A 15,557-nucleotide genomic window follows, 5' to 3' on the forward strand; every position below is an offset into this window, starting at 1 on the left:
AAGAAACTGATAATGAGGATGAAGAGGAGATTGAAGGTGATGAGTTGGAAGTTCACGAAGAGCCTGAGGCATCTCAGGATACCCGAGGCTCATTGTTACCTGAGGAGTCTGAAGCATCTGAGGTCCCTGAAAGTGAGCCTGAAGCAGGTTAGACTTGATTGAGAGCATGTTCTTAATTCTACTCCTGTGCATTAATGTGTCCATTTGGGCATGTGTGTATGTATATATACTGGTAAAATGGAACCTGACTGAGAAGGGAGAGATGAGCCCCCAGAGAGCAGGCATTAAGTCCAAATCCCACAGTTTTGAGTGTGGTAGGAAAGTGGAGTCTGCTCTGCTCCGGCACTGGCATGAGCACAGCTGGTTATGTAATTTTGGGGGCATGTTGTTCAAATAGCAGGAAAAAAGGGTCACTAAAGGTAATAAAATATAATGCTTTTTCCTTTCTTCCATAATATCGCTCTCTCTCTCTCTCTCTCTCTCTCTCTCTCTCAGTTTGTCATGGTGTTTTTTTGCTTGCTATTTATTATTGCTCTTAGTAAAGAAAAATTAAATTTAAATTTTAAATTATTAGCATGAATTTTACAGTTCCTCTTTATGGTGTGCAATGCCATTTTTAAATGCAAATATAAGATCATTTTAAATATAAACATAAAAGAATTAACTCTTTTTTTTTTTCGAGGCGGAGTTTCGCTCTTGTTACCCAGCCCGGAGTGCAATGGCGCAATCTCGGCTCAGCGCAACCTCCGCCTCCTGGTTTCAAGCAATTCTCCTGTCTCAGCCTCCCAAGTAACTGGGACTACAGGCGTGCGCCACCATGCCCAGCTAATTTTTGTATTTTTAGTAGAGACAGGGTTTCACCACGTTGACCAGAATGGTCCCGATCTCTTGACCTTGTGATCCACCCACCTCGGCCTCCCAAAGTGCTGGAATTACAGGCGTGAGCCACCGCAACAGGCCTGGAATTAACTCTTTAAGCCCTACCTCAGAGGTCTCATTTGGTGACTGGGACAGGGGAAGAGGGCAACGAAAACCACTTCAAGAGCTAGAGACTGCAGGAAGATAGGGTATCCACCTGTGGTGGGAATGATGCTTGCATATGTTTTCAAGCAGAGTTAGTATTGAATCTGAAACTCATTCTACAAATAAAAGGTCTTCAGATACCTGTAACTATATGGTAGCCTGGAGCAGTTAAGGGCTTGGAACTGCTGTGAGCTTATAAAAGAAGCAGGACTGGGCCTGGCGTGGTGGCTCACTCCTGTAATCCCAGCACTTTGGGAGGCTGAGGTGGGTGGATCATGAGGTAAGGAGTTCGAGACCAGCCTGGCCAACATGATGAAACCCCATCTCTAAAAAAAAAAAAAAAAAGCAGGACTAAGGGAAATTAATAAAAATTGCACAATTTCTATTTCACAGCTTGTATGTGCAGGTGTTTCATTCTGACAAGTATATTGAGTTAGTTTGTGCAGCAAAACTTTTTTCATTTTTTCTCTTCTTAATATACACATATTCTCCAACACTCTTTACCTTTAGCTACCTTTATGTTTCCTTCTATGTCATCATTTTTGGCATAAGTGGTTGGCTAATACAGGAAAGTAACGGGAGTAAGAAGGGATATTACGGAGTTCCTTGGTCATTTGTGTTTCTCTGAATGTCATTGTTTACTTTCTGCATATGAAACAAGTCCCAGTTCAAAGTAAAAGTGGGATCTCTAAGGCTGTCAGCATTCCCCACCTGCCCACTCAGTCATGCGTAACTCCTGCATATCATTGATACACTGGAATTCTGTGCTCATGATGGTACATCAGGAATGTTCATGAGAATGAGATGTCAAGGAATGGCAAACACATATTATGCATATCTAAGAGCCCCAGTCTGGTTTGTTATAAAGATATCGAAGCCCCAAGCATCTTCTTTCCTCCTGTACTTCTCTCCACTACTTCTGATGAAGTATATGATTCCATCCTCACAATCCAAAGGTGACTGCTGCATGTTTCCTCTAGCAAGCTTTTACTTTTTATTTCTAATTCAAGAAATAGTTCCCAGAGAGTTTTACCTACATTTCATTGAACAGAATATTGTATCATTGTCTTCCCCTATCTGCAGGGAATCTGGGAATTTAATTTGGATTTGGCTTCCTTGCCTAGATGGTAGAAGCCAATGGAATAGAAGAATGCAGGGGAGGGGGTTGAGGGAGACAACTAGCAGTATCTCCCATACTTCCTTTGCACAGATGTAGGTTGCAGGAATGGAATGCCTAGGGGTAGGTTCATGATTCCACCCAAGAAATAAGGGATAATCTGCTCAAATTCTTAAACAAATGCTTAACCAAAACTTTAGAGTTTCACATAAAAGAGAAATTTTTTTAATAGTATAGTTGGTAGATCACCTGTATCAGAATCACCTATGGTTCTTATTTTAAAATAAGGCTCTATGCAGGCTCTGGTTCAGTAAGTCTAGGATAGAATTTAGAAATCTGCATTTTAATGAACACCCCAGTGATTCTTATACATGCTAACAGTTGACAACTACTGCTATAGGGAAAAAATTTTGCCTGAAAAATTAGGTTTGTAAATTATTTCTTATATCATGGAAAAAGCACAGTTGCATACCTGAGAAAAATCTGATTCTGAAAATAAAAATCCTCAAATGACTTAGCTGTATACTGTATCTGCAGATCAAAATTAATGAATATATTGAATAGAAATCTTTTACTAGAGATGGCATCTTGCTCTGTCACTCAGACTAGTATGCAGTGGCACAATCATAGCGCATTGTAACTCAAACTCCAGGGATCAAGTGATCTTCCCATCTCAGTCTCCCAAGTAGCTAGGACCACAGGCATGAGCCACCATGCCTGGCTAATTTTTATTTTTTGTAGAGATGTGGTCTTGCTATTTTGCCCTGGCTGGTCTTGAAATCCTGGCCTTAAGCCATCTTCCCACCTCTGCCTCCCAAAGGCTAGGAGTACAGGCATGAGCCAATGTGCCTGGCTTCATGGGTACTTTAATATAAACTGGTTATAAGTAATATGTAAAAGAAATCGGGAACAGAACGGATCCAAGACAGTCGATTAAGAGCAGCTGAGGATTGCAGCTCCCAGCAAAAGCACAGAGGGTGAGTAGACACCGCATTTCCAGATGGATTTTTATTGCCCACAGACCAGGAGATTTCCAGGCGGAGGAGCCCCATGGGTCGCCAGTGTGACTGTTTCGGCCCATGCAGCTATTTCCACCAGCGCAGCTGTTTTGGCTGGCTCCCCGGCACAGCAGTTCTCCATACAAAATACACAGGTCCAGGCACTGTTTTAGCTGGCAATTGGAGCCCCAGGAAGACAGAGTCACCCATTCAACTGATAGAAAAGGGGACTGAATCAGGGAGCCAGGCCAGGAGATTCCTGGGCAAAAAAGCACCACAAATCTCAGCGCGGCTGTTTCAGCCAGTGCAGTGGATCCCCACGGTAAATCACACAGATCCCAGTGCCTTTTCAACAGGTGACTGGAAGACCTGGGAGATTGGGAGATAGTTGACCTTTCAACTAAAAAAAAAAAAAGAAAGAAAGAAAGAAAGAAAAGGCTCTGAGGAAGAGAGCCAAGTGATCAGGCTCGGCTGGTCCCATCCCCACAAAAAAAAAAAACAGCAATCTGAAATGCTCTGGATTGAGAGTTTCACAGCAACCACAGCTGAACCCAGGATGGTCCAGTTCAGTGAGGGAGGGGTGTCCACCATTACCGAGGCACTCCACACTACGGAGGTAGTCCACCATTGCTGAGGCAGCCCAACATTGCCAAGGCAGCCTGCCATTACAGAGAAAATCCGCCATTGCAGAAGTGGGCCGCCATTGCCGAGGCAGTTCTAACTATACCCGTATAAACAGGACTGCAGGGAAGTTCACACAGCAGCTAGGCAGAGCCCACAGCAGCTCAGCAAAGCCTCTGCAGCAGACAGTGACTAGGCTGCCTCCTCACTGGGCAGGGAAGCCCTGAAAAAAGGCAGCAGCACAACAGAACCTCATAAATAAAGCCCTACCTCCCCGGGACAGAGCACCTGGGGAAAAATAGGGGCGGAGGAGGTTTATGAGTTCTGCCACAGTAGACTTAAACGTACCTGCCCAGCAGCTCTGAATGAACAACAGAGTTCACAGCTCAGCACTTGAGCTCCTATAAAGGACAGACTGTCTCCTCAAGCAGCTCCCTGACCCCTGTATATCAAAAGAGTCACCTCATAAAGGAGAGCTCAGACTGACATTAGGCAGGTATCCTTCAGGGACAAAGATAGCAGAAGAAGAAACTGGCAGCAACCCTTACTGTTCTGCAGCCACTACAGGTGATCCCCAGGCAAGCAGGGCCTGGAGTGGGCCTCAACAGTCCTACAGCAGAGGGGCCTGACTGGTAGAAGGAAAACTAAGAAACAGAAAGAAATAACTTCATCATCAACAAACTGGACATCCACTCAGAGACCCCATCTGAAAGTCAACAACTACAAAAACAACAGGTGCATAAATACACAACGATGAGAAGAAACCAGTCCAAAAAGGATGAAAACACCCAAAACCAGAATGCCTCTCCTCCTCCAAGGGATCCCAGCTCCTTGCCAGCAAGGGAACAGGGCTGGATGGAGGAGTCTGATAAATTGACAGAATCAGGCTTCAGAAGATGGGTAACAAGAAACTTCTGTGAGCTAAAAGAACATGCTCTAACACAATGCAAAGAAACTAAGAATCTTGAAAAAAGATTTGACAAAATGCTAATGAGAATAAACAACTTAGAGAGGAATATAAGTGAATTTGTGGAGCTGAAAAGCACGAGAACTTCACGAAGCATACATAAGTTTTAACAGCCAAATTGACCAAGCAGAAGAAAGGATATCAGAGGTTGAAAATTAACTCAATTAAATAAAACGAGAAGACAAGACTAGAGAAAAAGGGTAAAAAGGAATGAACAAAGTCTCCAAGAAATATGGAACTATGTGAAAAGACCTAATCTACGTTTGATAGGTGTACTTGAATATGATGGAGAGAATGAATCCAACCTAAAAAATACTCTTCAGGATATTATCCAGGAAAACTTCCCCAACCTAGCAAGGCAGGCCAATATTCAAGTCCAGGAAATATGGAGAACACCACAAGGATATTTCTCAAGAAGAGCAACCCCAAGGCACATAATCATCAGATTCACCAGGGTTGAAATGAAGGAGAAAATGCTAAGGGCAGCCAGAGAGAAAGGTCGGGTTATCCACAAGGGGGAGCCGATCACACTCACAGCAGATGTCTCAGCAGAAACCCTACAAGCCAGAAGAGATTGGGGGCCAATATTCAACATCCTTAAAGAAAAGAATTTTCAACCCAGAATTTCATATCCAGCCAAACTAAGCTTCATAAGTGAAGGGAAAATAAAATCCTTTACGAATAAGCAAGTACTCAGAGATTTCATCACCACCAGGCCTGCTTTACAAGTGCTCCTGAAAGAGGCACTAAGCATAGAAAGGAAAACCAGTGCCAGCCACTCCAAAAACATACCAAATGGTAAAGAGCATCAACACAATGAAGAAACTGCATCAACTAATGGGCAAAACAGCCAGCTAGCATCAAAATGGCAGGATCAAAAATGTAAATGGGCTAAATGCCCCAATCAAAAGACACAGACTGGCAAATTGAATAAAAAGCCAAAACCCATAGGTGTGCTGTATCCAGGAAACCCATCTCCCATGCACGTATACACAATGGCTCAAAATAAAGGGATGGAGGAAGATTTACCAAGAAAATGGAGAGCAAAAAAAGCAGCAGTTGCAATGCTCACCTCAGGTAAAATAAACTTTAAACCAACAAAGATCAAAAGAGACAAAGAAGGACATTACATAATGGTAAAAGTATCAATGCAACAAGAAGAGCTAACGATCCTAAATATATACAAACCCAGCACAGGAGCACCCAGATATATAAAGTAAGTTCTTAATGACTTACAAAGGAACTTAGACTCCCACACAATAATAGTGGGAGACTTTAACACCCCATTGTCAATATTAGACAGATCAGTGAGACAGAAAATTAACAAGGATATCCAGGACTTGAACTCAGACCTGGACCAAACAAACCTAATAGACATTTACAGAACTCTCCACCCCAAATCCACAGAATATACATTCTTCTCAGCACCACATCACACCTACTCTAAAATTGACCACATAATTGGAAGTAAATCACTCCTTAGCAAATGCAAAAAAACAAAAACAAAAAAACGGAAATCATAACAGTCTCTCAGACCACAGTGCAATCAAGTTAGAACTCAGAATTGAGAAACTAACTCAGAACCACACACCTTCATGGAAACGGAACAACTGGCTCTTGAATGTTGACTGGATAAACAATGAAATGTTTCAAAGAATGAAGACACAACATAGCAGAATATCTGAAACACATTTAAAGCAGTGTCTAGAGGAAAATATATAGCAATAATTTCCCACATGAGAAGCAAGGAAAGATCTAAAATCTTTCCTTGTGGGAGTGTAAATTAGTTCAACCATTGTGGAAGTCAGTGTGGTGATTCCTCAAGGACCTAGAAATAAAAATTCCATTTGATCCAGCAATCCCATTACTGTACATATATCCAAAGGATTATAAATCATTCTACTTACTATAAGGACACATGCACACGAATGCTCATTGCAGCACTGTTTACAATAGCAAAGACTTGGAACCAACCCAAATGCCCATCGATGATAGACTGGACAGGGAAAATGTGACACATACACACCATGGAATATTATGCAGCCATCAAAAATGATGAGTTCCTGTCCTTTGCAGGGACATGGATGAACTGGAAACCATCATTCTCAGCAAATTGACACAAGAACAGAAAATCAAACACCGCATGTTCTCACTCATAGGCAGGTGTTGAACAATGAGAACACATGGACACAGGGAGGGGAACGTCACACACTGGGGTCTGTTGGGGGGAAATAGGGGAGGGACAGCAGGGGATGGGGAGTTGGGGAGAGACAGTATGGGGAGAAATGCCAGATATAGGTGAAGGCGAGGAAGGCAGCAAATCAAGCTGCTGTGTGTGTACCTATGAAGCAATTTTGCATGTTCTTCACATGTACCCCAAAACTTAAAATCCAATTTTAAAAAATTGAAAAAAAAATTCCAAAATCGACACTATCATCAAAATTGAAAGAGCTAGAGGAGCAAGACCAAAAAAACTCAAAACCTGGCAAAAGACAAGAAATAAGTAAGATCAGAGCAGAACTGAAAGAGATAGAGACACAGAAAAACCTTCAAAAAAATCAATAAATCCAGGAGCTGGTTTTTTGAAAAGATCAACAAAATAGACAGACCACTAGCCACATTAATAAAAAAGAAAAGAGAGAAAAATCAAATAGATGCAATAAAAAACAGTAAAGGGGATATCACCACAGATTCCACAGAAATACAAACCATCATCAGAGATTACTACAAACATTTCTATGCACATAAACTAGTAAACCTGGAAGAAATGGATAAATTCCTGGACACTTGCATTCTCCCAATCCTAAACCAGGAAGAAACCGAAACCCTGAACAGACCAATAACAAAGGCTGAAGTTGAGGCAGCAATTAATAGCCTACCACCCAAAAAAAGCCCAGATCCAGACCGATTCACAGCCGAATTCTTCCAGACATACAAAGAGGAGCTGGTACCATTCCTTATGAAACTATTCCAAACAATCCAAAAAGAGGAAACCTTCCCAAATCATTTTATGAGACCAACATCATCCTGACTCAAAACCTGGCAGAGACTCAACAAGAAAAGAAAAATTCAGGCCAATATCCATGATAAACATAGATGCAAAAATCTTCAATAAAATACTGGCAAACCAATTGCAAAAGCACATCAAAAACCTTATTCACCATGATCAAATAGGCTTCATCCCGGGGATGCAAGGCTGGTTCAACATACGCAAATCTATAAACGTAATTCACCACATAAACAGAACCAAAGACAAAAACCACATGATTATCTCAATTGATGCAGAGAAGGCCTTTGGCAAAATTCAACAGCCCTTTATGCTAAAAACTCTCAATAAACTAGGTATTGATGGAACGTATCTCAAAATAATAAAAGCTATTTATGACAAACCCACAACCAATATCATACTGAATGGGCAAAAACTGGAAGCATTCCCTCTGAAATCTGGCACTAGACAAGGATGCCCTCTCTAACCACTTCTATTCAGTATAGTATTGGAAGTTCTAGCCAGAGCAATCAGGCAAGAAAAAGAAATAAAGGGTATTCAAATAGGAAAGGAGGAAGTCAAATTGTCTCTATTTGCAGATGACCTGATTGTATATCTAGAAAATCCCATCGTCTCAGCCCCAAATCTCTTGAAACTGATAAGCAACTTCAGCAAAGTCTCAGGATACAAAATCAATGTGCATAAATCAAAAGCATTCCTCTACATCAATAACAGACTTAAAGAGAGCCACGTCACGAATGAACCACCATTCACAATTGCTACAAAGAGAAAAAAATATCTGGCAATACAACTAACAAAGGTTGTAAAGGACCTCTTCAAGGAGAACTACAAATCACTGCTCAACGAAATAAGAGAGGACACAAACAGATGGAGAAACATTCCATGTTCATGGTTAGGAAGAATCAATATTGTGAAAATGGCCATACTACCCAAAGTAATTTACAGATTCAACACTATCCCCATCAAGCTATCAATGACCTTCTTCACAGAACTGAAAAAAAACACCTTAAACTTCATGTGGAACCAAAAGAGAGCCCCGATAGCCAAGTCAATTCTAAGCAAAAAAAAAAAAGCAGGGGGCATCACACTACCAGACTTCAAACTATACTTCAAGGCTACAGTAATCAAAACAGCGTGGTATTGGTACCAAAACAGAGATATAGACCAATGGAACAGAACAGAAGCCTCGGAAGCATCACCACACATCTACAACCATCTGATCTTTGACAAACCTGACAAAAACAAGCAATAGGAAAAGGAGTCCCTGTTTAATAAATGGTGTTGACAAAACCGGCTAGCCATGTGCAGAAAGCAGAAACTGGACCCCTTCCTGACACCTTACACCAAAATTAACTCCAGATGGATTAAAGACTTAAACATAAGACCTAGTACCATAAAAACCCTAGAAGAAAACTTAAGCAAAACCATTCAGGACATAGGCGTAGGCAAGGACTTCATGACCAAAACACCAAAAGCACTGGAAACAAAAGCAAAAATAGACAAATGGGACCTAATCAAACTGCACAGCTTCTGCACAGCAAAAGAAACAGTCATTAGAGTGAATCGGCAACCAACAGAAAGGGAAAAAATTTTTGCAGTCTACCCATCTGACAAAGGGCTGATATCCAGAATTTACAAAGAACTAAAACAGATTTACAAGAAAAAACAAGCTCATTCAAAAGTGGGCAAAGGACATGAACAGACACTTCACAAAAGAAGACATACATGAGGCCAACAAACATATGAAAAAATGCTCATCATCACTGGTCATTAGAGAAATGCAAATCAAAACCACATTGAGATACCACCTCATGCCAGTTAGAATGGCTATCATTAAAAAATCTGGAGACAACAGATGCTGGAGAGGATGTGGAGAAATAGGAACACTTTTACACTGTTGGTGGCAGTGTAAATTAGTTCAACCATTGTGGAAGACAGTATGGCAAGTCCTGAAGGACCTAGAAATAGAAATTCCATTTGACCCAGCAATCCCATTACTGGGTATATATCCAAAGGATTATAAATCGTTCTACTATAAGGACACATGCACACGAATGTTCACTGCAGCACAGTTTACCAGAGCAAAGACCTGGAACCAACCCAAATGCCCATCGATGATAGACTGGACAGGGAAAATGTGGCACATATACACCATGGAATATTATGCAGCCATCAAAAACGATGAGTTCCTGTCCTTTGTAGGGACATGGATGAACCTGGATACCATCATTCTCAGCAAACTGACAGAAGAACAGAAAATCAAACACCACATGTTCTCACTCATAGGTGGGTGTTGAACAATGAGAACACATGGGCACAGGGAGGGGAGCATCACACACTGGGGTCTGTCAGGGGAAATAGGGGAGGGACCCCAGGGGGTAGGGAGTTGGGGAGGGATAGCATGGGGAGAAATGCCAGATATAGGTGATGGGGAGGAAGGCAGCACATCACACTGCCTTGTTTGTACCTATGCAACAATCTTGCATGTTCTTCACATCTACCCCAAAACCGAAAATGCAATAAAAAATAAATAAATAAATAAGAAATTAAAATGAATATCAGGCATTGTTAGTCTACTGCCATATTAAAAGAAGTTTGAATAATATTTAGCAAATTATCAGCCAGAATTGCATGTGCCATGTGTCAGTTATTATTCTAGTCCATGTTCTTTTATGTGTTTAAGAATATTCCTTATTTTCTGCCTTTTTAATTATGTATTCTTATACCACTCTTTCCCTAACAAGAACTATATTTCTATTAGAAGTTTTACATACAATTTAAACTACATTTTGAAATTTTCTTTGTGCCAAAACTTTCGTAAAAGAATAACGTTTTAAAATTCAAACACTAACTATTAGATTTCTTTCTTAAGTTTCTGAGCCTATCGAGGAAACTACAGTAGAAACAGAAATCCCAAAAGGATCCAAAGAGGACCTGGAAACTGAAAAATTATCTGAAACAGGTTAGACTATAAAATGAAAGTAGTTAGAACATAAATGTGCTTTTTGTATTTTCTTAACAAAGGGTCCCTTATTTTAGGCATAGTAGGTGCTTTGTACTTTTTTTTTCTACGTTGTATGCTAATTAACATACATAAATATTTGGATTACTCCCTTAAAAGTGTATCAAACCAGATTATAACACTGGTTTTCACACAAATTTGTTTTATATATTTTTTATTAACAGTTAAAGTTTCCATAAGAAACTCATATTACTTATCCAAAAACTTGAGTTTTACTAACAATAAATATAAATCTACAGAAAATATAAGAACAAAGTATAATTAAAATATGAATTTATGAATGCATATTGTTGCTTAGAATATTGTTTATTTTTCAACTGTTTAAAAAATATTGCAAAGTATAAATTATTTTGGCAATATGTCTGAAGGTACATTTAAAGCCCCTCTTTTCTTTCCTGTATCTTTTACTCAAAAGTGGTACTACCTGAGTTTCCAGAAGATTCTTATCCTGATGTTCCTGAAATGGAGCCTTTTAAGGAGAAGAATAATTCTTTCAGCAGCCTCTGGAAACAGCTGGAAGCAACAATTAGTGAAACTAACATCAAAATTTTAAACTTGGAGATTGCTGACAGAACTCCACAGGAATTACTTCAAAAAGTCATTGAGACTATGGAAAGTAAGGGCTTTCATCGTAACATTTATTATCAAGAGCAGGCGATAGTATTAGAAGCATTTGGAAACTTGAATACCTTCCTTGATGGTTTATGAAGTAAATTGTTCAATATATCCAAGGGTAATGTATAAAATACTTAGCAACTATCACAGCACAGGCCCTGACCAATCAGAACAGCCATGCAGCCTAAACACCCTGGTCATTCTGGCCAGTTGTCACATAAAGAATTGATAAAGGCCATTTGTATACATATTTAATCTAAGAGATTAATAATTGTAATTAATTTTCCTAACCTTTGACTACAGGAATATGCTAATAACCTTTTTTGCTAAAAAAAAAATGTTTTCCCCAATGATTCTCTTTTTTTTTTTTTCTCCAGAACCATTTCAATATACTGCGCGGGAGTTAACCGGGGAAGATTATGAGGAAGAAACAGAAGACTACCAGACTGAGGCAGAGGGTGATGAGGAGCTAGAAGAAGAGGAAGAGGAAGAGGTATGGTTCTTTTATTACTACTCATTCTCATTTGTGAAGTTATTGAAAATGTGCAAATAAGAATGGCAACTATCACTTTTGGACCCCAAGTGAACAGCCATTCTCATTTGCACACACATTCTCCCCTGCCTCAGCTTCACTTGACCCCCTGAAATTCCAGGGCTATATAGTGTGAAAAAAAACTCTCACAAAAAGATAAAAGGAAACTATTTTAACTTTTGTTCATGGAAAAAAAGTATAGGTTTTAAATACATAAATATTTTATAAATATAGCAGAAATGGATGTTGTAAGTAAAAGAGGCTGCTTGCATGATAATAATATGCAGTGTTCTCAGGTAGGAGCAACCCATATTCAGGCCCCATCCACTCCCTTGGCATCAGAATTTGGACAACCATTCTTATCTGATAGCTGCCCAGTTCAGACATCAATCTGTAATGAAACTGGAGCGGTTCTTTTAATTTTAAGTTTTATAAATAAAAAGTAATATTATTAAATTATGTAAACATAGACTTGTGATTAACTGGGTTAAGTTGCCTGACTTAAACCCAAATATACATGTGTCAAACAACAAACAATATGTAGAGTGATTCTGATAACAGTGTTTAGTACTTTATCACTAAGGAACTGAAGAGACTTTCTTTGGGATGGCTAAAGGATGTGAGTTTTGTCTAACTCAGATTCAGATTCTCTGCCTTCATCATCCATCCTCTGCCATGTCTGCTGCTGTTCTTCTGTGTCGCAATCTGGCCTGCCATAAAAAAATCTCTGGTATTTGCAGACAATTATCAAGCCGGCTACAATATGCAAAGCTTTTATTTTAAAGTATGGTCTTCATTAGTAATACGGGGGGGGAAAAAACCCCTCCCAATTCACAGAGCATTTGGTAGGATATTAACAAGGGTCTAGCCTCAAGCATGGGGAATAACTAGACCTAGCATAAATGAAGCTTAGGCCCCACCTATCAAAAAGCAAGAGCCAAAAGGATCAAACTGCTTCCAAGTAACCTAACTGTGTCCAAGAACAATGCCCAAGACTATTTATGGGAATACAAAGTAAAATTCTAGCAGTCACTGAAAGATCACGAGACTTAGGCAGAAAAATATGACTCACAATGAGGAGAAAAAGTAATCAACTGAAATGGATTCAGAACCGACAAAGGTGTTCTTAGAATTAGATGACAATGACAGTAAAACAGTTGTTATTCTACATGCTCAAAAATTTAAGCAGAGATATAGAAGATATAATAAAGACCTAAATTGAACTTTTAAGATTGAAAAGTACAATATATGAAATGAAATTGTGGAAGACAGTGTGATGATTCCTCAAGGATCTACAATTAAAAGAAACATTTGACCCAGCAATCCCATTACTGGATATATACCCAAAGGTTTATAAATCATTCTATTATAAAGACACATGCATGAGTATAATTATTGCAGCACTGTTCACAATCGCAAAGACTTGGAACCAACTCAAATGCCCATCAATGATAGACTCGATAAAGAAAATGTGGCACATATACACCATGGAATACTATGCAGCCATAAAAAACGAGTTCATGTCCTTTGTGGGGACATGGATAAAGCTGGAAATCATCATTCTCAGCAAACTGACACAAGAAGAGAAAATGATGTTCTCATTCATAAGTGGGTGTTTAACAATGAGACCACATGGACACAGGGAGGGGAACATCACACACCAGGGCCTGTCAGGGTGTGAGGGGCTAGGGGAGGGATAGCAGGGGGTAGGGAATGGGGAGGGATAGCATTAGGAGAAATACCTAATGTAGGTGACGGGGTGATGGATGCAGCAAACCACCATGGCACGTGTGTACCTATGCAAAAAATATGCATGTTCTGCACATGTACCCTAGAATTGAAAGTATAATAATAAAGAAATTTTTAAAAAGGAAATGAAATATACATTAATGGTATGACTGTAGTTTATCCAGTGCAAGAGAAATAGCAATAGAAACTACCCAAAATGCAACAACAGAGGAAAAAGATTCTAAAAGAAAATGAGAAGAGCATCAGTGATCTGTGGAACAACTTCAAGCAACTATTATACAAAATGCTTGAGACCAGAAGTGTTTTCAATTTTAGACATTTTCAGATTCTTGAATATTTGCACAATGCATACCATTAAGCATTCCTAAACTGAAATCCAAAATGCTACAGTAAGCATTTTCTTTAAGTGTCAGATCAGTGCTCAAGAAGTTTCAGAGTGCAGAGCATTCCAAATTTCAGATTTTTTGATTAGCGGTGCTCAATGTGTACATATAGTTCAGATCCACAGAAAGCATATGTGAGACGGATTGAAGAAATAATGGCCAAATTTTTTTTTCTAAATTTTGAAAAAATTACAAACTCTCAGATCCAATATGCCCAATAAATCAATATGCCCAAGCACAATAAACATAAAGAAAATATTATAATAACACCAAGTACATCATATTCAAATTGATCAAAACCAGTTTTAAAAATAAAGGAGAAAACAGATATGCCACATACAGAGGAACAAAGATAAGAATGACAACATACTTCTCATCAAAAACAATGCAAGAAGAGAGTGGAGCAACATCTTTAATGTGCTGAAGGGAAAAATACCTGTCAGCCTGGCACAGTGGCTCATGCCTGGAATCCCAGCGCTCAACAACAAAAAATTAAAATAAAAACTGCTTATACATGCAACAACCCATGAATTTTTAAATAAGTCTGCTAAGTGAAAGGAACAAGACAGCCCCCCCCAAAAAATACATACCTCCATCTATAAAATTCTAGAAAAATGCAAACTAATCTATAATGGCAGAAAATAGATCAGTTGTTGCCTGTAGATGGGCAGGTAAGAAGCAAATAGGGGCAGTGGGGAAGGATACAGAGATACCAGCCACTGCCTCTAGTTATCTGACACTGAGGAGTTGGTAGAGAAAGGAAGGGAGTGTCTTTAGATCACCATCTTCACATAATTCCCTTGCCCCAAGAGCCCTGCCAACATCACCACCACATATATATCTCATATTCTATTTCTAATATTTATTTAAGGTTCAGTAAAAAATAGAACTTGAGAAATACATGAAAACAGAACAAAAAAAAGATCCTTTATACTAATTAAAGAAACACTGAATGTAAGTAGTGTAACAGTTTCAAATCTTTACATACAAAATAGCACATCAAATATGTATGAAGCAAAATTTTAGAAATACAGAGTATGATGCTACTGCAGTATGATCTTAGTAGAGTGCCTTAACATATCTCTCAGAATTGACAGATCACATAGGCAAAAAGTAATGTAATCAGGATTTGAAAAATACTCTAAATAAATTTGTTCTCATAGAGAACTCTGTATTCATAGAGAACCAACATTCTCTTTAATGCTCTTGCAGTAGTTCACAAAGAAAATCACAATAGATTAAAAAGCAAAAATATGATCTGTAACCAGACCACATTCTCTTACTACAATGCAATAAAACAAAAAATCAACCCCAGAGGATAGCACTTCCCCATTCCCTCAATATAAACACTTGAAATATTTAAAATATATACATGCTTCTTTTTCTAAATGCTAGTAAGTTCAATAGGAAATCAATAATGAAACTACAGAATAAACATGAACAATTATTTTTAAACCACACATAAAAGCTTCACGGTATAGCAGAAGTAGAAATTTAGAGTTGCCAGATAAAATACACAGTTC

At 39.0% G+C, this 15,557-nt stretch overlaps 1 protein-coding gene across 1 annotated transcript in view; it reads left to right on the plus strand.

Annotated features, from left to right (window-relative positions):
* The window catches only part of AK9 (adenylate kinase 9), a 198,308-nt gene that overhangs the window by 109,891 nt on the left and 72,860 nt on the right, over positions 1-15,557 (plus strand). Inside the window, exons 21-24 of the mRNA XM_074397611.1 lie at positions 1-147; positions 10,606-10,695; positions 11,171-11,371; positions 11,748-11,863. The exon at positions 1-147 is cut by the window's left edge and continues 6 nt beyond it. Coding sequence (XP_074253712.1) covers positions 1-147; positions 10,606-10,695; positions 11,171-11,371; positions 11,748-11,863 — 554 coding nt within the window. The remainder of the gene's footprint in view (positions 148-10,605; positions 10,696-11,170; positions 11,372-11,747; positions 11,864-15,557) is intronic.

This window comes from Saimiri boliviensis, chromosome 4 (assembly GCF_048565385.1).
Source record: "Saimiri boliviensis isolate mSaiBol1 chromosome 4, mSaiBol1.pri, whole genome shotgun sequence".
NCBI classification, from domain to species: Eukaryota; Metazoa; Chordata; class Mammalia; order Primates; family Cebidae; genus Saimiri; species Saimiri boliviensis.